General features: G+C 42.0%; 1 protein-coding gene across 5 annotated transcripts in view; it reads left to right on the top strand.

Annotated features, from left to right (window-relative positions):
- The window catches only part of brsk2a (BR serine/threonine kinase 2a), a 224598-nt gene that overhangs the window by 131427 nt on the left and 66833 nt on the right, over positions 1-26338 (top strand). For all 5 annotated transcript variants that reach the window (XM_086298188.1, XM_086298191.1, XM_086298190.1 and 2 more), the window contains one exon: positions 19328-19422. In XM_086298188.1, the coding sequence (XP_086154314.1) occupies positions 19328-19422 (95 nt within the window). The remainder of the gene's footprint in view (positions 1-19327; positions 19423-26338) is intronic.

Raw genomic sequence — 26338 nt, 5'->3', positions numbered from 1 at the left:
AAGTTCTGTGACGTGAGCGCAGACTCTGAGCAAGCAGGCAATCTGGGAGTTGGATTGTCTCCAGAATCGCTTTCATTTTCATTCACAGGAGAACATGTGTGCTCTTGTGCACACACACAAACACACACGCACACAAACAAACACACAGTGATAATTACAGAGAAGCCGGCGAGTGTTCAAGCAGGGTCAGTGCCCAGCTTTCTTTGTCCTAGTAATATTTTATCTTTTTGTGTATTGTCTTTTGGAGTTGGATATTTTTTTGCTTTGTTTTTTCCTGTTTGCTCATATACACAGACACGCATGCACAGAAACCACCGGAACACATGATGCAGCAGAGCAGAGCTATCCCTCTTTACAATGTGTCTCTTAGGAAAATGAGAGATGAGACAATATCTACTGATCAAAAAAAGGAGAGTAAGGTGAGGAAGAGGGGACTGATAGACGGGGTAAAGGGAATATGTGAAGCAGTGACAATGAGACACTCAATCTACAGGGGTCAAAGACCAACACAGAGACAAAGAGTTTCTGCTCGATGGTTGTTAGAAATTCCCTTGTTGCTCTGTTGAGATACAAAGGTTGCTCGGGCAATGAGTTTGCGGCTGCTGATGCATTGATTTAGTGAGAAGAGTTGCTTAATTTATCCCGCTTCTTGACAGAGATGTCAACAGCTTCACCAATGGCTGCTGGCTACCAGCACTTCCTCCCACCATGAAATCTTCCATAACTCATTATGTATTCTGTTCTTCTACACGGTGCACCATCTCCAACTCTGTCTTCATCTTCAGTATCTTCAGCATCCCTTGGATGTGGAAAAATGTTAGAGTACATGATTTAGACCAAAATGATAATCACAATTAATTTGATCAGTATTGAGATCAATTATTTCCCATGGCTATTCATTGATTTAAATAAGGAAAAATATTTTTATTACACTTTTATGCAAACAGAACACTGCTCTTAGATCTTTATAAATCTTTGCATTGAGATCAAATATAAGTAAAATCATTGTGTGAAAACATAACAGAAAATTAAACTGACAGTTAACTGCTTTCACCTTTACATTGTGCTACATTGCTGAGCAATGTTATAATTAACAGTACCTCACCTAAATGCACCTTCTAAAGCAAAATATGAATACTTTCACTCTATTGTATGCATAATACAATACCTACACGATGGATGTGACTGAAGTTGGCAGGCAGCTGTGAGATCCTGCTCTACTTCCCCTGTAATGTTTTGTGTACGACACAGATATTGCCATCTTGGAAAAGATGTAAGAGGATAATGTAACTTTTTCCCATTAAGTTGACCATTTCCTGAAGGCTTCTTTACATACTGACTTTACTGGACAAATAGAATGGGATTGGTGAGATATTTAAGTGTCTCTGTGAGCTGGATGGATACTCTGATGCTTTTAAAGATGTCTGAGCTGATGCTGGACGATTCTTATCAACAACTGTTGCTCTGATTTTCTTGGCATTCATTGTACTGTTGTGGTGTGTTTTGAGGTGGTTGAATAAGTTAGTTCTGTTGCTTTGTGGTGTAGAAAACTCCACAACACTGTTTGCAAATGATTTCTTCTTGATTAACATCACTGGCCCAAATATTTCAATATTATTGGATATCTGACTTTTAATGTAACATGATCTACCTACACTAGTCCAGGAAACCTCAAGCCAGACAGGTTAGAGAACAGCTGTGATTGGCACATTCAGGCAGGTGATGAGATGGTCATTTAGTGACCCCTTGATTTGCATTCTGTTGGTGGGGCACGCATTTTCATCATTGCATAATCATGTTCATTTATTTTTGGAGAGCCCAAATTGTGATCAAGATTAAGATTCGATTAATTGTGCAGCCATATTAGGCATTATGTAAGAAAGGATTGCTGTGAAAGCATACGGCTTAATGAGGTTTTAGTGAAAGCAATGATATACAACTGTGGATCATGGAACAGCAGCTGAAATGAAAAAGGAGAAGTAAAGTGAGAAGAAAATGAAAGTATAATTGGGTGAGAAATGGCAAAAGGAGAAGCTGTAAAACGGCAAAAAAAGTTCCTTTAAGATACAGTAATATGCAAATGACCCCGTATGACTGTGTGTGATTGTGTTCTGGATGGATGGATTATTCATAGATGCAAAAATAGAGAAAACAGGGAAATGTTCCAGATCAGATGAGTCATGTTTACTCATCCCAGTGCTTGCGCTGGTGGTAAAAATACGTGTTTGTAAACGTGTAGTTATGTGAGACATTTTGTTACCTATTGTATGTCACAACTCATATTAACTTGAGATATGATGTCATAACTGTTTTACCTGCGTATCACTGTAGAGTAGGTATATTTAAAATGTCAAATTAAAGTACAGGTTCAACCATTTTCAACCTCCAAAGCATGTAAAGAATTAAGATGATTGAAAATCACATGATTCATAGTGAATAAATGAAATGATTCAAATGATTAAAAGCTTAATTAAAGCCTATTTTTTTTCTTTTTTCTTTTTTTTAAAATATGAGCAAAAATGTAACAGAGCTGAGAAGCCGCTCGTACTCTATATGTGTGTCTGTGTGTGATAGCCTGTGTCACTCTACTTATAGTTTTTACTCCCAGCATGGATATTTTCAGGATTCTGTATATTGTTGTCATTACAGTAATATAGTTGCTTTTTGCATGTGTTTGTGAGACACTTCTTACACACACACACACACACACACACACACACACATAAATCTCGTCCTGCCCTTGTTTCCATGCCTTGAGGTGTTTCTGATTGGGTCTTGCACTAATGGTGGCTTTGACACTTTGACCTTTTCTCTTGGGCAGCACTAGTTGAAAAAAGAAGGCACTACAAAGATGTCAGAAGCATTAAGAAAAAGCTGAGAGGATTCCTCTTCCCAGTATTGTTTTTTTTTTTTGTTTGTTTTGTTTTTTTGCACCTGCTGACTTTTTATCAGGAAAAGTGTCTGTGTGTATCAAAGTCACACACCAGGGGGTAGCCCGCTACCTCAAGTGCACACACTGAAGCTCTATAGATCGTTCTGTCCACACACTGGTATGTAATGTGTAATAACAACATGTCGACCATAATAGTGGGGTGTATACTCACCTTGAACAGGCTATCCTGCTGTTACTTTCTTATTCCGCTGCTTGTTTATGAAAAGACTGCATGTCAGAAAAGTTAGTCATACTTTTTTTTTAAATTTTTTTTATTTCACAAACAAGGTAAACATTTGTCTGCTAGCCATCTTTGTATGACCAGTTTTACTTCAGTTGTGTGGAACAGAGTTTGCAGTTTGTGTGGGTGCCGTCACCCCCCTGCGAGCCCCAAAGTGAGAACGCAGTACCCTCATTGCCAATTAAACTCCAATCACCAAGCGAAGATGTACTGAGACATCAAATTACATCCAATATCCTCTTCCATACTCAAGCCTGTCTTTGCCAGCCACAAATTAGCTTACAAATTAAGACTCTGAAGATGGGAGAATTCGAGTTGCCAGATAACAACTGAATAACATCCTGCCGTTTTCTTGATGCGTCGTTCCAACTTGGATCCAACTTCCTCCTTTCTCTTTGTGTGTGGAGACAATCTAGTTGTGTTTTTCCTGTTTGAGCTTCGACCATCCATTTCAGTTTTAATTGAGAAGAAAGGTAGTTAATATGACGGGCTGACGAGAACTCATTCTCGGTGAAGTCTATTCCGGTTTGACCCATGTTTAATAATGAAGATGTTGCAGGGAAAACCCAAACACTTTTAATTAATGAAATAACTCAAGCTGAATTGTGGTGGCGGAAGGTTTGATTTATTGCTTCTTCTCTTTTTTCTCTTTCGAGCCCACACAATTGGCCTGGCTGCATGGCTTGTTTGCCAGCAATGTTTTTTCCCATGTTTCTTTGCATTCAGTGTGCATGTGAGTGGAAAAATACAGAAAACCACACTTGTGCTGCCAGGATGTTTTCTATGGTTACAGTGAGGTTTCGTAATATTATCCAGTCAGATATTTAATAATTCATGCTTTCATATTGGGGTTATCTAACAAAAGACAGTCACACAGTGTGCAGCTCTTTGAGTAGTGTCTAGAGGCTGTGAAGCCTATCAGAAAGTCATAATCAAGGCATCAACTGACACTCTCCAGGGGTTAAAGGATGAGCTAACACACAAATGTTCCAAACATGGCACATGTGTAAACTGGTGAGATTTTTTTTTTTTTGATTGGGCACCTCATTATTGTATGCAGTTATGTATTTACTAGCCTGATGTCAGACACTCGTTAGACCTAGTCTCCATCTTCAATCTGCCATTGCTTTGATTGGTTGGCTGCCATCCATCCATTGCTTTCATTCTAACTAGTAGCACTTAGACCCCCGGAGAGCAGTCATTTTGGTTTTCTACCTTAGACCCCCGCGGAGTCATCATTTTGCGTTTCTACCTTTAAAAGCCGGAGAGCAGTCAGTCAAATGCTGGAGTCATTCATATGTATATTAGGTCGTTACCTAGGAATTCTGGAGGGAGGGGAGTGGGGGTGAGTGATTGAGGGGGTGGGGGAGTGGAGTGTTTCAGTTTGCCATCTTAGGGAGAAATCAACACATGTCCTTTGTATGTCCTTTGTTGCTGACATTTATTGATGAAAACAGTACAAAAAACCAACCATTTGTACACATATTTACAAATAATGATAAAAAGTGAGTGAGTACATTTCAACATTTTCAGCAATCACTCACAATCCTGGCACTGCCACGGTATCTGTCGTCTGCATTTACCACATGTGTACCTGTAGCAGTGAACACATCGCACAGTGGCCTGATTTTTTTTTTTGCATCTGTGTTTGACCTGACACGTGGCCCTTTTTCCAGGGCTCGGTGTGGAGGGTTGTGTCCGAAGCAACTGATCTTTTCTTGCCTTCTTCGCAGCTACATGAGAGCGAGCCAACTCCCTTGCAAGCTCCACCAGGAAGTCCACCCGTCTTTCCTTCGTCCCGGTGCATGCTTGATACAGCACATGTGCATTCAGTGCTGCCATGTCAATCATGTTATAAAACACGGCGACTGGCCAGCGCCGTGTTCCTTTGCGGACAGTGTACTCCTGAACCATCTGGTCCATCACATCCACGCCACACTTTGTTTTGTTGTAAAGGGTGACAGTGTTTGGCTTCCTTTTGGTAGTGTTATCAGTCTGAACCACGCTGTGCATGCTGCTAAGAATATAGACTGTCTTCTTCCGTTTGGCCGCATACGCCGTCAGCGTGGCAGCAGAGGTTGAAAACACCTAAGAAATAAGATAAATTGTTATTTCCATAGCCCTTTTACACACAATGAAACACATAAACATAGAACCACAAAAGACCTGCAACATACCTGAGTGGTGAATTCATTGCGATCTGTCTGTCTAGTGGATTGAGGAATTTCCCTGCGAATCCTGTTGACTGTGCCGAGGATGGTGGTTTTCCGTCCAAGAAGTTTTTGCGCAAGTGAAAGCGATGTGAAGAAATTGTCCGTGGTAACATTTCTGCCCTTGTCTAGGAATGGTTCCATCAGCCTCATTACTACATTTTCAGAAAGTCTCTCCTTAGTGGGACGATTGGGGTCCTTGCCAAGATATGGGAAGACATTGCAAATGTACTTGGATTTTAGGTCGCAGGCCACCCAAAACTTGATCCCAAACTTGTCCGGTTTACTTGCAATATACTGCAGGAAACAGCACCGAGTCTTTGATGGGAAAAGCTGTTCATCAACGGTGATATGTAGACCAGGGTTGTAGCACGTGATGCAGTTGGTGACAAATGATCCCCACACACTGGAAATTGCAGCGAACTTATCAGTCTTTGCTCGATCACTGCGGGTGGACTTGTCATCAAAGCGTAGGTGTTGCATGATGTCTTGGAAGCGGTTTCGTGCCATAGTTCCAATTATCTGTGGGTTTCCCAGGTTTGCTGACCAGCAGTCATTTACAGGGTCATTTACAGGGTTCCATCGGTAAACAAAACAAAGTGTGGCGTGGATGTGATGGACAAGATGGTTCGGGAGTACACTGTCCGCAAAGGAACACGGCGCTGGCCAGTCGCCGTGTTTTATAACATGATTGACATGGCAGCACTGAATGCACATGTGCTGTATCAAGCATGCACCGGGACGAAGGAAAGACGGGTGGACTTCCTGGTGGAGCTTGCAAGGGAGTTGGCTCGCTCTCATGTAGCTGCGAAGAAGGCAAGAAAAGATCAGTTGCTTCGGACACAACCCTCCACACAGAGCCCTGGAAAAAGGGCCACGTGTCAGGTCAAACACAGATGCAAAAAAAATCAGGCCACTGTGCGATGTGTTCACTGCTACAGGTACACATGTGGTAAATGCAGACGACAGATACCGTGGCAGTGCCAGGATTGTGAGTGATTGCTGAAAATGTTGAAATGTACTCACTCACTTTTTATCATTATTTGTAAATATGTGTACAAATGGTTGGTTTTTTGTACTGTTTTCATCAATAAATGTCAGCAACAAAGGACATACAAAGGACATGTGTTGATTTCTCCCTAAGATGGCAAACTGAAACACTCCACTCCCCCACCCCCTCAATCACTCACCCCCACTCCCCTCCCTCCAGAATTCCTAGGTAACGACCTAATATACATATGAATGACTAGCCAATTTAGCTTCCACTTCCAGCATTTGACTGCTCTCCGGCTTTTAAAGGTAGAACGGTAGAAGCCTGGAAATCCCAGTGCTAGGTTCTGGGGTGATGACATCATTCACTGATGTCATCACTGGTGCATACCCAGGCCTACATCTTGACTTTGCTCTTGACTTTTAAGACAGGGTTTTAAGAATAGAGTGAATTGAAAACACTTCATTAAGTTCCCCAGCACTGACGACCAGCTTGACAACAGCTTGACATCAGGGAGAGTCCCCCCACAACAATGATTGGCTAGTAGTTGATCCTCCTGTAGTTTCCCTTGTTTCGACTGGTTTTTCATTCGAGAAAGTGCTGTTTCATGATGAATCAGTCGATGCATGGGGTGGACGTAACCAAAGGTCTGGATCCAAACACTGTAACACTGTAGACGAGTGTGTGTGGGTGTACATGTGTATGTACATGTGCATGTGCACATGTTTGTCCTGTCTGCTGCAGTTGCTGCATTTAGGTCTGGTGTGGCTAATTAAAAGAATCCTTCTTGCATTATTCATGAGGCTGTAATTATACATTCCTTTTGCTGATCCCCAGTCAGACATTAAAAATAGATCTGAGTCTCTCTGCACCGCCCTCCTAGGCCCCACTTTCTCTGTGTTTTGACTGTCTCTCCACGCATCTCTCGATTTAGCTATCCTTATCAGTATTTCTCAGTCTCCCTGTCACTGTCCTCATTGTCACAGCCTTTTTTTGTATTTGTTCTTTCTATTTATCCTCTCATCTCCTCTGCAGTGTCTTCATTCATGCTTGCGCTGATGTCCCCGTTCAGGATTCAGGCAGAACATTCCTCTGACAGTGTCACTCTCGCTTGGCTCTGTAGCCTGACCTCCAGTCACATCAGTCCAGAATTCTGACTCAAATATTTTGAATCCCCAATGACATGTCCACAGCGAGATTCAAAAGAGAAAAGATATCACTGCCTGTGATCAGCTTAATGGGGAGACAGCCTCCTGAACAATGGACAAAATCACTGCCAAAAAGTTTGGCCTGACTTTTTATTGTATCTATTTGATCTAACAAAAACAGCTGTAGCAGAATTCAGTGTTTCATATGGAAGTGTAACATGAACCCTTTACAAATACCATAGCAAAGGGCTGAGCAATTAGTTTTCTAAAGGAGTCACATGAGAAACTGGGACTGTTGTGGAGGGCCGAAACAACAAGCTGAACTCATTTCTGTTTAAATCTCATTATGTGGTCCTGCACAACATTCCCAGTTTCTTTTGTGGCTCTTTGGGAAAATTCTTTACCCACCTTAGTTTGTGGAAATGTGGGGAAATGTGTAAAGTGCACAACATGTCTAAGCCATAAACCAGGAACCCCTTTTCTGGAGTCAAATATTCATAAGGCAGAATGCACCTACCTCAATGACAATGAAGCTTATTTGCCTTGTAGGCAGAAGCAACGGTGTGAAGTTTGCATCTTCCACCAAGCAAGTGATGAGCTTTTCCATTCCTATATTTACATTCTGATAAGGCTAATGTGTAAAGAGTGGGGATTTTGCAAGATATGCCAATCAGAAAGACTAACCAACTAAATGGATTGTTCTTACTGCCCTTGGGCGACGCTCACAATTGTTCTCTTACTTGTATCAGAATGTGTAAAATAGATTACCACCTTGAAGCCATCTACAACTTCCATCACCTCGCTACATTTCATTCTGTGATTGTTGGGGCAATGTTATGCAAATCACAGTTGTATACATGAAATTGGGTTTTCACAGCTTTGGTACCTCCCTCGCTCTACAAACAAACATGCTTGCTTTCTGAAATACTCGACCTACACCTGTGAACACATAGAGAAAACAAATATTATGAAGAATACAAAGTGTGACTTTTTGTGTGTGTGCATGTAATTTGTGTTTAATAATGTAATTTTAGTTGTATGAAAATGTTTCAAAGTATCAAAGGTAAACTGAGACCACTTTGTCTGGAGGCTATTAGTATGGAGTATTAATAAAATACTAAGTTGGGAGTTAACTTATATTGGCGCTGCTGAGGAAATGTCTTATTTTACACAGGCCAAATAAACAGTTTCTGTATTCATGCGTCAGTGTGCCTCCCTTCTCGCTCCATCACTCCAGGGCTAAACTGCTCTTCCTGCTTTTGAAGCTGTTCTGTTGGTCTGGGCCGCTGGTGTTACTGATGTTGTTGCTGTTGCTTTGGTTGGTAGGGCTTAGAGGGTTGCAGGGGAATTCAGGCTGGGTAGACGTCACGGCTGACTGAAAATGCAAAAGGAGTGAAAGAAGAGGCGGAGGAATGGAGAAGATACAGATTTAGTGAATGGGGAGAGGCGAGAAATGATGTGTGTGAGAAGCAGAGAGAGGGAGAGAAACTGAATTCATTGAGTAGCGAAGTGAAAATTGTTTGATCGTCAACATTTCTCCTCCCGCACAATATGACTCAACAGCTTTGTGCTGGTGTATACTTTTTCCTTTTCTTTCTTTTTGTACATAGGTAAGATGATGAATAGAAATGTGGAGATAAATAAGTCAGAAAACAATGAGGGGTGAAGAAGAATGAGGGGAAAATGGCAGGGAAAAAGCAAAGAAAAGGATGTGGAGTAACTGTATAAGCAGAGAGAAAAAGCAGAAACTTATTGGAATAGAAAGCTGGGCCAGGCCAAAAGGTAAATCTTTAAACCAGGTCGGGTGTTTTCTTCTCTGCAAATATGACTTCTCACAAATAGCATTGCATAGCATGATGAGTATAGATACATAGTTGGCACATAGTAATATTCTGTGGGAGGGATTCACTGCCTTTCCTTTCTATAAATGCAAGCAAACAATGTGGTGACATTATTTTAATAATAATAATAATGATATGTCTGTGAAGGTTCTCAGTTCTCAATAATAATGATAATATTTCTGTATCTGTCACTTTGTCACACCCAAGAATATACAATGAAAATGTGTGCTTGTTGAAGCCACCACCGACTGATGTTTGACATTGCAGACGTTCAGTGTAGTGATATTTATTCAGCAAAGAAGACTGAAGACGGCATAATTTAGTCTATCTTTGTGCTGGAAAGTCAAAAAAGGTACAAAGGTGTGAAGATGTGGGCGTGAAAGTGTCTTTTACCCTTTGCCCTCGTGGAGGGAATTCCCACGCCCTGCTGCAAGGGCTTTCCACATGGTCAGAAAAGGCTCTAGGAAGCCCTAGTACCACATTGTGTTTCCTTTCAAACACTGATCCTAGGGCAGGGCTGTGGCCCTGATGTAGAGCAGTCAGGGTTAGAGAGCAGAAGTGGAAAGAGGCTCACAGATCTGTGCCTAAGGGCAATGAGCTTCTCACAGCCAGCGCCTCAGGGAGAGAAAGCTAAGCCAGCATAAGCTACTACCATCTGCCTGCATTGGTTTAGCACTTCTGAAAGATCAAGATTTGAAAGTGAGAGAGGTGTGCTAGTGGGAACATCTCTTTTTCATCTTTTGCTCTCCTTGCCTTGTAGTTGCTTCCAGATGGAAATTAATCCAGTAATGATCTTTAACTGCTTGGTTGCCAGGGCTGTGAGGAGGATAAAGCAGAAAACACTGACTCTGTGTGTGGCTCTTGTTACCTGTGTGCATTTAGCAGGTGGAGATCATAAAGCTCTTCTTCTTCTAGGCTCAGGAGAGTACAGGGTGTTCATGTACGCTCTCTCCCTCCTTTGTTTCCTACTTTTGTCGTTGATTGATAGCATTGGAAATCAGCTTCACAGTCAGGGTCCCACTCCTCTCCTATCTGCTCTTCCCCAGATATCCACTTATGAATCAGCCACTGATCAGACTACTTTGAAAGTTGGAGCGCTCTCACAAGTTAACACCGAAGAAGCGAGTTTCTCTCCTCATGTGTTGGGGGTTTCCCATCTTTGCCAGGTTAATTTATAAGATGGCGCCGGTGAGGTCGGCTGCCGTCACGACTGCTCCGACCACTTTTTCTTTGTCTTTGCTTTTTAAGTTAGTTTTCAGCGTTTCTAAATCGGCAAAATCATCACCATTGGGTACATTAGGTATGACAGTGACACTCTTGTTTCTATTGGTATACAATGTACTCACAATTCGAAGTTTTTAACTCCGGATCCGAGCTGGCCGAGTGAGATCTCGAGGAAGAACAAAGGGAAGCGGCGGCGGCCTAGAGGGAAGCGAGCCGGCGTCAGGAACAGGCTGAGAGCTCGTGCACACCGCACACCTCTGCCTAGCATCCTGCTCGCCAACGTCCAGTCACTGGAGAACAAGCTTGACGACCTCAGGGCCAGGATAAAGTTCCAGAGAGACATTCTGGACTGCAATCTCCTCTGCTTCACCGAGACATGGCTGAACCCAGCGGTGCCGGACCACGCCATCCAGCCGGCCGAGTTCTTCTCGGTTCACCGCATGGACAGGACACGGGACTCGGGGAAGTCAAGGGGAGGCGGCGTGTGTTTAATGGTGAACAACAACTGGTGCAACAGTGCGAACGTTGTTCCTCTCACACGCTCCTGCACACCAAATCTGGAACTACTGTCCATCATGTGTCGTCCTTTTTATCTACCTCGGGAATTTACATCGGTCATTGTAAGTGCCGTTTATATTCCACCACAAGCGGACACGGTCACCGCCTTATGCGAGCTGCATGAGGCACTCACACAGCACCAGACACAACACCGGGACGCTGCGCTTATTGTGACGGGAGACTTTAATAGCGCCAACCTCAAACGCGCAGCGCCGAACTTTTATCAACACATCACCTGCCCCACCAGGGGTGAAAGGACACTGGACCACTGCTACACTACGGTCAAGGACGGCTACAAGGCACAATCCCGCCCCCCGTTTGGCAAATCTGATCACGCCGCCATCTTCCTCATGCCAAAATACAAACAAAGGCTGAAACAGGAAGTTCCGGTTCAGAGGAAGGTCGCGCGCTGGACGGATCAATCGGTGGCCGCGTTACAGGACGCACTCGATGACGCAGACTGGGGCATGTTCAGAAACAGCTCCGACGATGACGTCAACGTGTTTACGGAAGCGGTTGTGGGATTCATCGGGAAACTAGCGGATGATACCGTGGAGACACAGACTATCACAACGTTTCCCAACCAGAAGCCGTGGGTGGATAAAACCATCCGCGACGCTCTGAGATCCCGCACCGCTGCCTACAACACGGGACTCATGACGGGGGACATGGACCCGTACAAAGCCGCGTCATATAACGTGCGGAGGGCGGTGAAAGAGGCGAAGCAGCGCTACGGGAGGAAACTAGAGTCACAACTCCAACAGAGTGACTCTAGGAGCCTGTGGCGGGGACTAAGGACAATAACGGACTATAAAGCACCAACAACCGGTATGACGAACGCGGCCGTGACTCTGGCAGACGAGCTGAACACTTTCTATGCTCGCTTCGAGGCTGCAGCTAAGGTCTCCAACAATGCTAGTGTTAGCGGCGCTAACGGCTGCAGACAGGAAGATACTGCCAGCACCGGAAACGTGCTCGTCATCTCCGAGCATCAAGTAAGGAGAGCCTTCAAGAGAGTGAACACCAGGAAAGCAGCAGGACCAGACGGCATCCCAGGTCGTATCCTAAGAGACTGCGCATACCAGCTAGCTCCTGTGTTCACTGAGATATTCAACATCTCTTTATCTCAGTCGGTGATCCCCACATGCTTCAAAGAGTCCATCATTGTTCCTGTCCCGAAGAAACCCCACCCTGCTTCTCTCAATGACTATCGCCCTGTAGCCCTCACCTCAGTAGTGATGAAGTGTTTTGAACGCCTGGTCAGAGACTTCATCATTTCTTCACTACCAGACACACTGGACCCACTACAGTTCGCTTACCGTCCAAATCGTTCCACAGACGATGCCATCTCTCATCTCCTCCACACATCACTCACTCACTTGGACACTAGAAGGGGGAATTATGTTAAAATGCTCTTCATAGACTACAGCTCTGCATTTAACACCATAATTCCCTCCACACTCACCACCAAGCTGGAGCATCTGGGACTCAGCTCATCTATGTGTCAGTGGATCTCCAACTTCCTAACTGGCAGACCACAGGCAGTAAGGATGGGCGGACATGTCTCAGCCTCCACCACTCTCAGCACTGGAGCCCCCCAGGGGTGTGTTCTGAGCCCCCTGCTGTACTCTTTGTACACATATGACTGTGTGGCCACTACCAGCTCCACCACCATCATCAAGTTTGCTGACGACACCGTCGTGGTGGGCCTGATCTCTGATAACAACGAGACGGCCTACCTGAAGGAGATTAGGAATCTGGAGAACTGGTGCCAGAGGAACAACCTCTTTCTAAACGTCAGTAAGACAAAGGAGCTGATAGTGGACTTCAGCACTAAGCAGGAGAGGAACTACCAGACCCCCGTCATCAACGAGTGCCCAGTGGAGAGAGTGGACAGCTTCAAATACCTCGGAGTTCACATCACGCAGGACCTGTCATGGTCCTGTCACATCAACACTGTGGTGAAAAAGGCCCGACAGCGTCTCTACCACCTCAGACGCTTGAGAGACTTCCAACTGCCCTCCAAGGTGCTCAGGAACTTTTACTCGTGCACCATAGAGAGCATCCTGGCGGGAAACATCTTAACCTGGTTCGGGAACAGCACCATGCAGGACAGACGAGCTCTAGAGAGGGTTGTGCGGTCAGCTGAGCGCACCATCCGCTCCGAGCTCCCTGACCTGCACTCAATCTACAGCAGGCGGTGCTGGACCAAGGCCAGGAAGATGGTGAAGGACCTCAGCCATCCCAACAACAGACTGTTCTCTCTGTTGAGGTCAGGAAAGCGATTCCGCTCCCTGAAGACCAACACAGAGAGACTGAGGAGGAGCTTCTTCCCGCAGGCGATACGGTCTCTCAATCACACCACCACACAGTACTGACCCACACATACAGTTCTTACACACACACTGGACTTTCTGGACTTTGGTTTTGCACAACACTGGTCACTATATTCTTCATTTCCGGTTAATACTTGTACAGCTGCTGTTATTGTGTATATATTTATTTATATTTAGATTTCTTCATACATTCTTATATAGTTCTATATTGTGTATTTTGTTGTACAGTTATTTTATTTTCAACTTTAATTTATATATTTTATCTTATTCTTCCCAGTTAAATTTACCCTTCATTCTAATTTGTGTTGTACAGTTATTTCATTTTTAACCTTAATTTATATTTTATTCCTTCCTAGTTAAATTTACCCTTTTTAATTTTTCATATTTATTTCCTATCTTATTCATAGCCTTTTCCTTTTTTGTTTTCTTTAGGTCACGAGCAGTTGTCCAAGCATTTCACTACATATCGTACTGTGTATGACTGTGTACGTGACAAATAAAATTTGAATTTGAATTTGAAAAAATTTGATTTGAGCGAAGGGAGAAAAAGGCAAACATGCCAACAAGGACCTATTGGGAAAACCTGAGGGTAAAAAAATAATAATAATAATGGGGGTGGGGTCAGATAAACTGACTCTGTCAGTTCCAGTCTTTCAGCTTGATTCTGGTACGTATTCAGTTAAGGCTGGACCCTAAGCCAAGTTTTGACTCCCCATGTTGTTTATATACCACTACAGCATGTCATTAAAATTTTTTGTTTTTTCCTTTCCTTTAGTTTGTATTTTGTCTGGTCTTGCTATGCTATGCTCAGGGCACCTCCTTGAGCCTGGTTCTGCTGGAGGTTTCTTCCTGTTAACAGGGGTTTTTCCTTCCCACTGTTGCAAACTGCTTGCTCATAGGGGGCAGTTTGATTGTTGGAGTTTTCTCCAGTATCCTATGGGGTCTTTAGCTTCCAGTGTAAAGTGTCTATAGACAACTGACGTTGTGATTTGGTGCTTTATAAAAATCAGAATTGAACTGTTCTGAAATCATTAACAATATCTAACAGTATCAAATAGAGACGAGCTAAAGTTTGTCAGGGAAATGTGTTGCACACATAAATTGTTGCGTGGGCTGAATGTATGTGTCAAATTGGTAAAAACATTGTTTCTTCAGGCCAGCAGTCTCATGTCAATTAGATCTTTTCCAGAAAAGTTGCTTAATTCAAAATGTTCCAACTACATGCCGTCATAATGAATACACTCTAGGACCCATTAGAGAGATTTCTTAGGACAGCAAGTTCAGCAGCTTGAAACAGTGACTTGTGAAGTTAGACCAGAGGTTCATTACCAAATCAGAGCTGACACATGGCTCAGTGATATAGAGAAGCAGATGCACTGCCAGATTTTTTTTTTTTTTAAAGTTTTTGAAAAGTAGCTGATTAGAGGGATTTTCACAACTGTGCACATTCTGCGGTTAATTAAGTTGTCCCATTGGCGATAAAGAGGTGCTGTACAGCGGATGCTCTATGTGCATGTTCTTTGCTTTTTGCGACCTATTGCTTGCTTCGTGCTTTTTCATTTAAACCTTTTCTTTCAACCCTTGTTTACACCTTTTGTCTAGCTCACTCAGCACAGTTTGCTCAGCTTTTATTTTAAAACTAATATTTCTCAGCCGAGATTTGTGACATCAAGCAAGCTTCCAGCACAGTGCACTTAAACAATGCTCAACACATGATGCTCACCGAGCAATTGGCCAAAGTTATCACTCTGCGTCTTCCTCCAGCAGTCCCTCCACATTAGGCCATTAATCACAAGGGTGCATGAAAAATAAAGATTGTGTAGCTGGGGTACAGGCTAGAGTGGGGTGGGGAGGGGGTCAGTCAAGTGGTCTCTTCTGCCCACGAGTCCCTGGTCAGTGCCATTATTCTTCTACTGTTGTGAAGGCAAGAGTTTTGATGCTATTGATTTGGGAGGAGGGCAAAGGAGAGGACACATCAATATACTTGCTGATGCAGTGGCATCGCAACCTTCACTGCACAGTCTGCTTTTGTCCGTATATTGCAGGTGTCAGTGAAAAACACGCGCGTGTCTTGTTTGGTTCATAAACCACTCATATGTGATACTAAATCACAATACAGTTCTTCTGTAGCGAGAATCTAAAGAATGCTACACATCAGCTTCAAACTTGCACAGATACTTGCTTCACATGCGCACACAGAGCCATGCGCTGGCAAATGGACCCCTCATGTGGACCAAACCTTTGTGCTTTCAGCTGAAGCCTTACATTTGAACCTATGTTCAAAGACAGCCTACCTACTCAGCACACCACGAGCCAGACAAAATCCTGGTGTCTTCCTCTTCCCTCGCTTGCCACTCCAGCTTTCATTTTTTTTCTGTTTGTCCAAGGGTGCTGTTATAGACAGGTGAAAGGGGCACTGGCAGTAGGTGAGCTCTTAAATTACAGCACACTCGAGAGCAGAGGAGGGGAGTTTATTTTGGGTCATGGAGAAATTGAAGTTAGCTATCGCAGCATACTTGAAATAAGAGAATCATAGTGCAGTTATTTTGAGGATTTTTTCTTAAATGTGTTTGATGTTGGGAGAAGGATGTTGGGGTCATGTATGGGACGTACCATAATATCATCAGCTTTGTCATAGATGTAAGAGCCAGGGAATTTATTTTGAAGGTACAAAATTGCAGAGAGATCTCAACCACTGGCCACCAGTCTACAGCTTGTCCTGTGAACAAAAGCCAATTCACTGACAGAAATCCAAAAGAAAAGAACAGAAATGCTTTACTTATTGCATTTGTTGTCTGGTGTGTTGTGGTAGGATTGACAACTTCTTCAGGGTTTCTTACTTTGCTCTGTGTTGTAGTTTGGCAAATATGACTTTGAGTTTATAGGGCACACTTTGACATTATGTCCAAATGTTGTTTACTTGGCAAATGTTTTTTTTTTTTTTTTTGGAATGTCTGAAAGTAAGACCCACACATAATGACATGCTTTAGCTTGTTTTAAGCTCTCTGTGCCTCATTTTCATATAAAATACAAGCCGTGCTACCAGCCTAGCTTCAGGGATAGCAGTGATTTACATCATTTTGATTCTGACACATTTCAACAACCTTTTGTGCAGACATGGACAAGTTGACATTTCTGGCCTTTAGAAATATCCTGACAACGACTGGATGGATTGCTGTAAAGTTTAGTACAACAATTCATGTTCAGCTGAGTATTTAATTGACACATTTGGCATTGTTCAGAAAGGACAATCTGACTTTTGTCTGTTGTTGGCTTTAGCTAGTAATTTGAGCATTAGTTTTATTCGCTTCTTGTTGTGAGTCATAATTTTGAGATATTTTGCATAAGAGGGGCTAATGTCTTGTGTCTTATGTACTGAACTTCCTTGTAACAGTTCATTTCAATCCATAAGCAAAGTGGTTGTAAAATCATAATGTGTTGTCTTCTCATTGCACATTTTCTCTTGCTAATGTGCCCCCTGCTCAAGAAAACAAAGGCATTGGAGGAAGATGGATAGTGAGGCGAATAATCCAGTTAGCTTTTCATGTGTTTGCAGGCAGATATTTTCTCTTTAATGTGTTTATCATGACTTATGAGCTTCTTTATAGCAGTCATTAACATATGATTACCATCACAAGTCTAATGGGTTTGTCTGTTGTTCCCCCTTCTGCTCAACTGCCTCATCCCCTTTCCAAAATGTTTTCTTTCTAAATCTTTTATCTTCCTCTTTTTAACATTTGCTTCCTATCTCTCTGTCATTCTCTATCTCTCACACCTCCTTTCCATGTGTTTCCACTTTCGGCCCCTGCGGCCTCTCAACTTCCCAAGATAGAGGCTCACACACTCCCCATTATTGCTTAATTATCTGTGGCCTGTCATTTGAATAATGTTGTGTCCTTTACTTTCAATCTATTTAAATTTTTTGGTTTCATCTTTCACTTGATCTTTATTCACTTTTTCACTCCTCCTTCACTATATCCCACAATTGGCCCTCCCCCTACCGTCATCTCTGTAGCGTTCAAGGCATTTCTGTGGCATCGGAATACTTCTGCTTCTCTGTTTTTCAACACCTCCTCAAAGCTCATTGACTCTCCTCTTCTATTGGGTTATACAGAAATAAATCTATGAGAAAGACATAGCTGAGGATCCTAAAAGCCCACATTGGTCTGCTTCACACCAGCAAACCCTTTCTGTAGGATATTACTCTATTCTTTAATCTTTCATTGACTGAAAATTATGACTCCATCCATTAAAAAAAACAAGAAAACTGTACTTGATTGTATTTTGGCCATTATTAACTTCAAGGATGTTTTACTGTACACCTCCGGACCACTGACGTTATTCTTGCTATTTTTAGATTGCTCCCTGGAAGTTCCATTCACACCACTTGCTTTCGTGCAGCTGCAGCAGCAGGTTTAATCTTCTGCTCTGTGTCAAATCAGCAATCCTTTCACTTGAATTTCAGTTTGAAGAAGAAGATGCAGTCACAGGAAGCTGACACTTGCAAGTAGGGCAAGGAATCTGTCACTGTAGAACATCCATGCTGACTGTAATCCTGGGGAATTAATTTATAGTGCACAATGTTGGGGAAAAAAGACAAGCATGCTCCTTACTGTGCTTCTCACCTGATGTGATGTGAGCCACATTTGGGCTTCCACCGAACTGCTGTCTTCAGTAATGATCATTAATGTGAATGTTGAGTCAGTTTGACACTGACGTTGATGTTTGCTGTCTGTGCAAGTCCGAAGTTCTCTGGTGAAACTGAGTTTTCATCAGGAAGGTATTTCTAGGGAAAATCTAAATGTATGTGGAGGCACCGAAAGAGGTCCTCAAAGTTTAAAGAGGCTAAATTAAATCAGGTTAAATTTTGCTTTTCAGCTGTTAAATTGCTGAAGTCTTTTTTTTTTTTCTAGATATAGTTTCTAGATATAGTTTGCAGTTTATATCTGCCAAATCATGAGAAATTTCCATGAAAGAGAACCAAAATTTGTTTTTTGGGGTGTTTTGTTTTTCTTGTTTTCTTTTCAAACATCTTTCTAATAAAAATGCAGCTCAAATGAAAATGTATTGGTGCTGTTGTCATGGCTTCCCTGTATCAAATGCACTCATCACTTTGTTCCACTGTAACTACACTCATTGTTGTTGTATCCCTGTCGGTTTTCTACACTTAAGTGAGGACACCTGGGGACATTTAGTAAGGCAAAGCAGAAGATGCTTTTTGGGTTGTGAGAAATCACAGGAATTATGAGTTTTGACAGAGTCTTCGTGTGGGAGTCCCTATACAACTGACTGGCACACCCAGATTTCTACCCATGAATCAATGTGTTTGTCTTGTGAAGAAAATGGTAATGTTTTCTGCTGTGTTTTTGAAATATGCCACTCTACTTTCAGTTTCTCACTACAGCTCTGTGCAGTTTTTCTTCATTCATGTCATTTTGGATGCTGGTTGATAATTAGTTTTTTATCCTGTAATTCTTTTTTTATAATCCTATTGTTTGTACCATTTTAGATGAATTAACATTACTGCATTACAGTGGTTTAATACATTATCGGAATCAATAGAGCAAATGGCCTGCTCACTTACTGCCTTTATGACTCAAATAAACCCCAGAGGGCAGTTAATTTAAGGCTCTGTGTACACTTCACAAGTCATTACAAGCATTAGCAACATTTGGTCCTTAGCTGCTTTATATTATTCTTGTCAATGCACTTGACAAGAGAATTTTTTTTAAGTGTGTTTTTTAAGAATCACAGCCCATTTTAGGACTTTTCCTAATGTTTTCAGTGGAAATTCATATTCAGCAGAGTGTCTGACCTAATGAAATGTGTATTTCCTTTTTTTCCAGGGTTGGTCAAACTTGGAGTCCACTGTGTAACATGCCAGAAAGTCGCCATTAAGATTGTGAACCGTGAGAAACTCAGCGAGTCAGTACTAATGAAGGTATGTTTGCGGCTCTTAGTCTTCGGACTTTCTGATGAGGATGGTTAGTGCAAATGAAAAAATAATTTCGTTTTCTGTATTGTTTTTGCCTTACTATCTTACCGTAAACTTTATTATTTGTCATGTTCCCACAGTTGATGGATGGATAGTATACTAAGCTAGTGGACTTCCTCAGCAGAACCAAGGTTTCAAAAAAAATCAACAGCTGATCTTGCAAAAATTCTTAAATATTAGCAGTTTATATCACAGAGTGGAATCACATGCTGAGGTAGTGACGCATTTCAGACTCAAAGAGTCAGCTGCTTAGCTCCCCCATCAAGCAAGAGTCAGAGCTTCTAATGCACAACAGCAAAGCGGCTTTCTGTGACTATAATTAGTATGCTTTTACTAGTAAGTCTGCATTGTTTCTTTTTAAGGCATACAGTAGGATAGAATTTTTTTTTTTCTTTTTTTTGTCATTGCATCATAGGACTCCTGCTGGGAAGTTCCATTCAGTGCAACATTGTCCCTTGTTTTGATGGAATAGTTGTAAAGAAACTAAAGAGAAGAAGAAGAGCGAGGGCAACTCAGAGACACTACAACCTGAAAATGGTAGTTATAGGATACACGCAGAGACAAGTGCTTGCTGTAATTGATGGCTTATGAGCTGGAAAGCAGGAGGAGAATGGGTCTGCTCACAGTAAAGGTTATCTGAAAATGGAAAATCCCTCAGTTTTGGATCGCTTCACGTGGCATCATTATTCAACTACAGATGAAAAATTCTCTGTCCTTGGATATTGTTATTTGATAAACGGTCTGTATTTATTAGCTTCTTGCTGTGTCAGAGTCTGTTTTGCTCTTTGCTTGCTGCTGATTTGCTCTTGAAGTCTCTCTCTGTTCTGCCTCTTATCCCATTCAACATGCAGTCTTAATGTTCTCATGAAAGACAGGCAGGTCATTTCTGTGAGAGCTTCAGCTCTGACAGACGTATTGTAGCAGAAGTAGAGGAACTATTGTAACACATGTCGGTGAGCTAGGTGACATCTTGCTGTCCTGCAAAGGAAAATGAGGGTAACAGATGCCAAATACTGACAGGTTTCCAACAGGACCGAGTCTTTTGCTGAAGCTGCAATTCAGAGCCAATTACTGACCTCAGCCATTGTCAGTCTTGTCTCAGCAGTGTGTGTGTGTGTGTGTGTGTGTAACAGCAGGTGTAGTGTATGTGCCAGTGAGAACTGAATTACGTCGGGGAGAATATGTATCTACAAAAATTCAAATTTATCAGCATTATTCTACATGTATAAAAAGAGATTCTAGGTTTTTTCCACTCATGCTGCAAGTCAGTATTTTTGGATCACATGCTAAAATGTCAGTGTGTTTGTGTCTACCTGTGCCTGTTGTTGCTAACCTGTAACACTGTTTACATGGAAATGGTGTGTGAGATTGTGTGCTGTTGCTTTGTCAGAGCCATCCCATATGGAAAAGCAATAGTAAAAACTTATATGATTTACTCATGAAAGTGGCCACTTTCTCATTACTTTCATATATTGTTTTAGTAAGTATCCAAAACATACAAGTTTTATTTATATAATTTTTCAAGGGATCTTATATCAGTTTTCACTCATATCTGCTTTTCATACAAGTTTCACACAAGACAGATACAAACTTTATAAGATTTATATATATCTTTTCCATATGGGATGTAACTCAAGTACAACTCAGCCGTTCTCACAGTCTGGAAATCTAATGGCATGACTCATTACCAAACTTACATGTTACAAGTTACAAATTTCCTGCTAGTTTTGGAACACATTATGCTTATTTTAATGCTTGAGGAGGTATAGTTGAAGGCAGTCCGGTAGCAGTTATGGACTCCTCGTCGACCTGGAGAGAGTGTTTGTTTGGCAGGAGGTTCAGGCTGCTGAGGTCCCGAACAAATAGACTCAAGGACAGCTTTTACAACAGGGCAATAGCCCTGATCAATGCAAATAGCTGACCTGACTGGCTACCTACCTGGACTTTTTTTGGGGGGGGTTAACAACAGTAAAAACAGTAATAATAATAGTATTTATATTTATAACAAGGTGCAATAATAATTAATGTGCAATAATAACAGTGTGCAAGACAAATACACTTATTCTTCTTTTTTATTACTAAGTTATTATACTGTGTTGTGTTGTTTGTGTTGCGTTGTGATGTGTCGTATCGTGTCGTGTTGTGTTACATGTAGTGCCGACGTAGGACAGTTTTCCAATTTCATTGTACTATTGTACTATGTATGACTGTGCAATGACAATAAAGAGTTACCTTATCTTGTTGTCTGATGGCGGCGGTGTCAAAAAAAACGTGGTACAACCAGTGCGTGAGCTATCATCATCATCCAATCAGCATTTGATCAGCACATAAGTAACCCCATAGGTGGGATATTGGGTGACTACACAGCAGCACGCTCGCTGTGGGTGAAAACCTCTCTCTGTTTGCTGTCCAAATAGTAATGAATACACAGATGGACACATTTGCGGGACCACAAATTACACCTAACACTGATCTCACAAATTAGATTACAAATTCATTCTCATGTTTTGGGGCTTCCTACTATGACTGGACAGGTGTTTTCCAGCTCAAATCTAGTCGAGGTTTTCCCATATTCCCATTGTGTCGCAACCCATACTCTCATGTGTCTGCTCTTCGGACTGCATATTTGGCTGTCAGACTGTCAGAATGATCGGGCTGTAGCTTCCTGCATAGCTCAGGCTGTGAAATGTCACCTTTTAATATGCTAATGTCTTGGGTCCCCGTGGTGCCATTAGGGGAGAGTCTGACTCGCCCAGACAGGTGTGTGTTTGTGTGTGCGTCTGTGTGTGTGTGCATATGTATTTGCAACACTCCTGATGACAGATATACTTTGTATGCATGCATACACTCATAGACAAATATAGGCCACACACAAATGTGCAGAGGAATGTGTGCACATGTGCCATAGCAACATCTGCATGTTCTTTAGTATGAGCATGTGCACATCCTCCACGACCTATGTCATCCCTCTCCGTCTGTCCTTCTTATGACTGGCCTTGGGAGTCAGGGGTCTGTGGAGATGAGGAGATGGGTTGAATTAATTGTCTCGGAGTATCTGGCAGAGAGGTCTTTTCTACACTCTCAGTGTGTTGAACTTTATATAACTAATGCTGAACTCTTTATTCCATAACCCTACAGACTGTGACACTAAGGACCAGAAAGACATTGAATTGTCTTGGTTAATGCATGCGTCTATGAACTTTATGTCAGTTTGTAACCAGGGAAATGAGCCTTGACTACTTCAAAGAGCAAGTGCGGCCCAATGTTTTTTCACTTCTAAGCAGAAAAGCTAACAATGGAGTTACTTGAATAATAATAAGAGTCTCCGTCAGCGGGAAGTGGTTGCCTGTCATGTTTGGAATGAGAGAGAAAAAGACAGAGAGAGAATACACAGTACGTGCACATATGACAGTATGTCAGCAGTCTTTCGCACTGAGGCCAAACTGAATGAAGTAAGGCAAACCGATACTAAGAGAGAACCAACATTTTGTGCATGAATCTGAGTGCTTGTGGGTATCTCAAGGGAATAGTTGATGTTTCTGAATCTCAGTCAGTTCTCTCTCTACCTCCCTCTACTTTGGACATGTCTCTATGAGATCAGGCCATGAGGTTGAGAGAAAGCAAAAGGGAACTGTAGTAAGAAGAGAGATGGACATGTTGGGAGAAACCCTGCTGGGAAAATATAACACAGATGTCTTTGTCAGGACACCACATCTCTGTGCATTTCTTGTCAGAAGTTCCTGTTTTCTTCTTGATCTATTAACTGTGACATTCCCACATATGGCATGGCCCTTTGTGTTCACTTCCAGCGTAAGAGTACAAATCCAGCTTCCATTTCAACCATATCCCTACCGCACACACACCCTGCCTTAATTCTACATGGCATAGATTCAACATGATCCATATTGACATGACGTGTTGGGTGCATATCCATGATGGGAATTACCCCTTCCACCACAAGATGCTGCACTGGTTTGACTGTTGAGGTCATTTCAGAACAGTGAACCTATTGTCATGTTCAAGAAATCATTTTGAGATGAGCTTTGTGACATGGTGGGTAATCCTTCTGGAAGTAAATAGGTGCACTGTTGTCATGAAGGGATTGACATGGTCAGTAACAATACTGAGATAAGCTGTGGTGTTCAAATTGGTTCAAATTGGCCTAAATGTGGTAAGAATTACAGCATTATACCTCCAGCAGCATCCTGAGCTGTTGATACAAGGAAAGTTGGATCTTTCCTTGTATCATGGTGTTTTTATGCTGTTGGGTGGTTGGGTTGAAATTTGTTGTAAACAGCACGAAAGCTAATCTAAATCTAAATCTAAATCTAAGTCTTGCAGCAGATTCATCAGTGCAGACAGTGTTTTTCCAGACAAATGGAGGACAGAAGTGTCAGGCATAAAAAAAAGAGCCAGAAAAAAACTGTCTAGGCAACAAAGAAGTGGTTAAAGAAGAAGCACATTAAGGTCATTGAATGGCCTAGCTAGTCTCCAGACCTCAACTCTACAGGAAATCTGTGCAGGGAGCTAAAGCTTCAAGTTGCCAAGGGGCCGCCAACAAACCTAAAGTATTTAGAGAGTTTCTGTAAAGAGGAGTGGGCCAACATCCTTCCTGAGATGTGTGAAAATCTGGTGACCAATTAGTCTTGGTTGTGTTTTGCTTGGGGATCAAATACTGTATTTCAATGACACGTAAATTAATTTATAGCTTTTGCATAAAGTGTCTTTTTTCTGGATTTTAGTTGATATTCTGTCTCTCTAGATTAAAATGAAACTACCATAACATTAGAGACATTATGTGATTTCATGTAATCACATAATGATTTTGAAGTTTTCCCTGAAAAAAAGAGGATTCGCTGTAACATATTTCTACCATACTGCCTGTCATTATACTGTATATGAAAAAAGCAACTCCGATAAATCTGCAGTTCAGTCTTAGGGTGAGTATTATTGTTACTAGCCGTTAGCAGAGGGATCAGGGTATCTTTAACATGCAGCAGTTGGTAGTTGCTGTTGATGCCTGCTCTGTTTTCTTCCTCTGAGCCAGCGAGCTGGTGGCTGCTGCTGCTGCTGCTGTTGGGATAAGGACAACTAATTAGCCAGAGTGACTCCCTCTCTCCTCCTGAAGCAGCACAACTTCAAAGTCACTCTACTGTCCCCAAGCTCAGAGAGCGAAAGGAAGAGAGGGAGAGGAGGGATGAAGTGCAGGATGAAGGAAGATAGGGAGGGAAGAGTGTGAGTGGGTCGGGGGAGGGTTAGAGAGGGTGGTGAATATGAAGTTGGAACATTTTACATGGATGTCTTATGAGGTAGACATTGCTACATAGCCATGCTCATTTTGATAGCTTTTAAAGACCATAAGGTCAGTAAGGTGGTTTTCTAACTCTGTCCTTGATGTAAGTCAGCTCAGTTTAAATGTGAAATGTGCACCCAAGAAATTGAAAAGTAGTTTGGAGATGTGTGCAGTATAATTGCCCCCTTAAGCAAATATTTGAAACACTGCACTGAGGACTATAAGCCGAGAACAGCACGACAATGCCACAGCTTTGGTGCGAATAAAGGCAGAAATATTTAGAGTTAATTAACAAGATCAGGGCTGTTTGATTATGTGGATTTTCACAAATGAACATATCTAGTATAATTTGTGAAGTCTACATGTCTTAGTACATAATACAGATGCCCTGAAATGAAAGAAAAACTCCTTTTAGACTGTCTATATGACACTATAGTATCTGAGTTTTAAATGCGCAGATTGTAAAATAATAATTTCAAATAAAACAGTCACAGAAAGACAAGGAATCAAGGTTCAGCACACCAACCGACAGAGATTGTGGTGGGCGGGTGAGGAGCAGAATGCCATGGCCACAGATGAATCACACAACTTCTAATCTTGTTATCCCGACACCTCTGTGACAGCACTGTAGCTTTCTTTCTCTGCCATCTCTTCTTTTCCCTCCTAATGATTATAGATTGTCCCTTCTCTCCCATCTCTGTATTGCCGCAAGTGAGTTGGATATAGAAATGCCTCCAACATACACACATCCTCTTTAACTTAATGTGTGTTTATCTGTTCGTGTGCATGTCCGTGCCTCTGAGTGTGCACAGACACCCTTTAAAATAAATGGGTTTCATATATTGTGCCTTGCCGTGTTGATCCATCGGCTTTGTCTGGTGCTGAGCCAGAAACTAGGACTTAACTTGGTTTGATTTTAACAGGTTGACTGCACAGAAAGACCATAGAATTACCAACTTTGTTTCTCAGCTGTGCTTCCGCTCAATTCTGCTGTTGATATAGAGTATGCTTAGGTTGGGTGCTTGCATGACATGCATATGCATGCTACTGGACACGTTGTAAATGTTGGAAAGAAAAATTCTTCTGAATTGGACTGCAACAGTGAAGATTTCGTACAACTGGGAGTACTTTTACCATCACAGAGCAACACAAAGTGGCTCTGTCCAAAATAGAAAGAAAAGTGGGGGATCCTGTGGCCCTATCGAGCATGGATTATACGAGCATCAGTGTCTGTGTTTGAAAAATAGATGCCTCACAGGTCCTCAGCTTGCAGTATTGAAGAAGCCACCAAGCAGAGTTTCAAAGAAAAGCTGGATCTAGGGCTGTCCAAAGTTAAAAACAACAAAGACTTTGGACAGAAACTCTCACAGACACAGGTTTGAGATCTTTGCATTAAATATTTTTGAGACATAAAGCAAATAAACGATTTTATAGGAGTGCATGACATCTGTCAAGCATGTGGAAGAAATATGATGGTACTGATAAATTGGAGGATTTTACAGGATAAAAGATTGCTCCATTTTGCTACATGCCATACGCTATGGGCACAGCTTGACTGGAGACATTTTT

This window comes from Aulonocara sp. 'chitande type north' Nkhata Bay, linkage group LG7, assembly GCF_057382095.1.
Source record: "Aulonocara sp. 'chitande type north' Nkhata Bay isolate Kocher_YH1m ecotype deep benthic linkage group LG7, A_spYH_male_GT1.1, whole genome shotgun sequence".
Taxonomy (NCBI): domain Eukaryota; kingdom Metazoa; phylum Chordata; class Actinopteri; order Cichliformes; family Cichlidae; genus Aulonocara; species Aulonocara sp. 'chitande type north' Nkhata Bay.
Note: the sequence above shows the minus strand (reverse complement) of the source record. Positions and strands in the feature narration are given on the sequence as shown.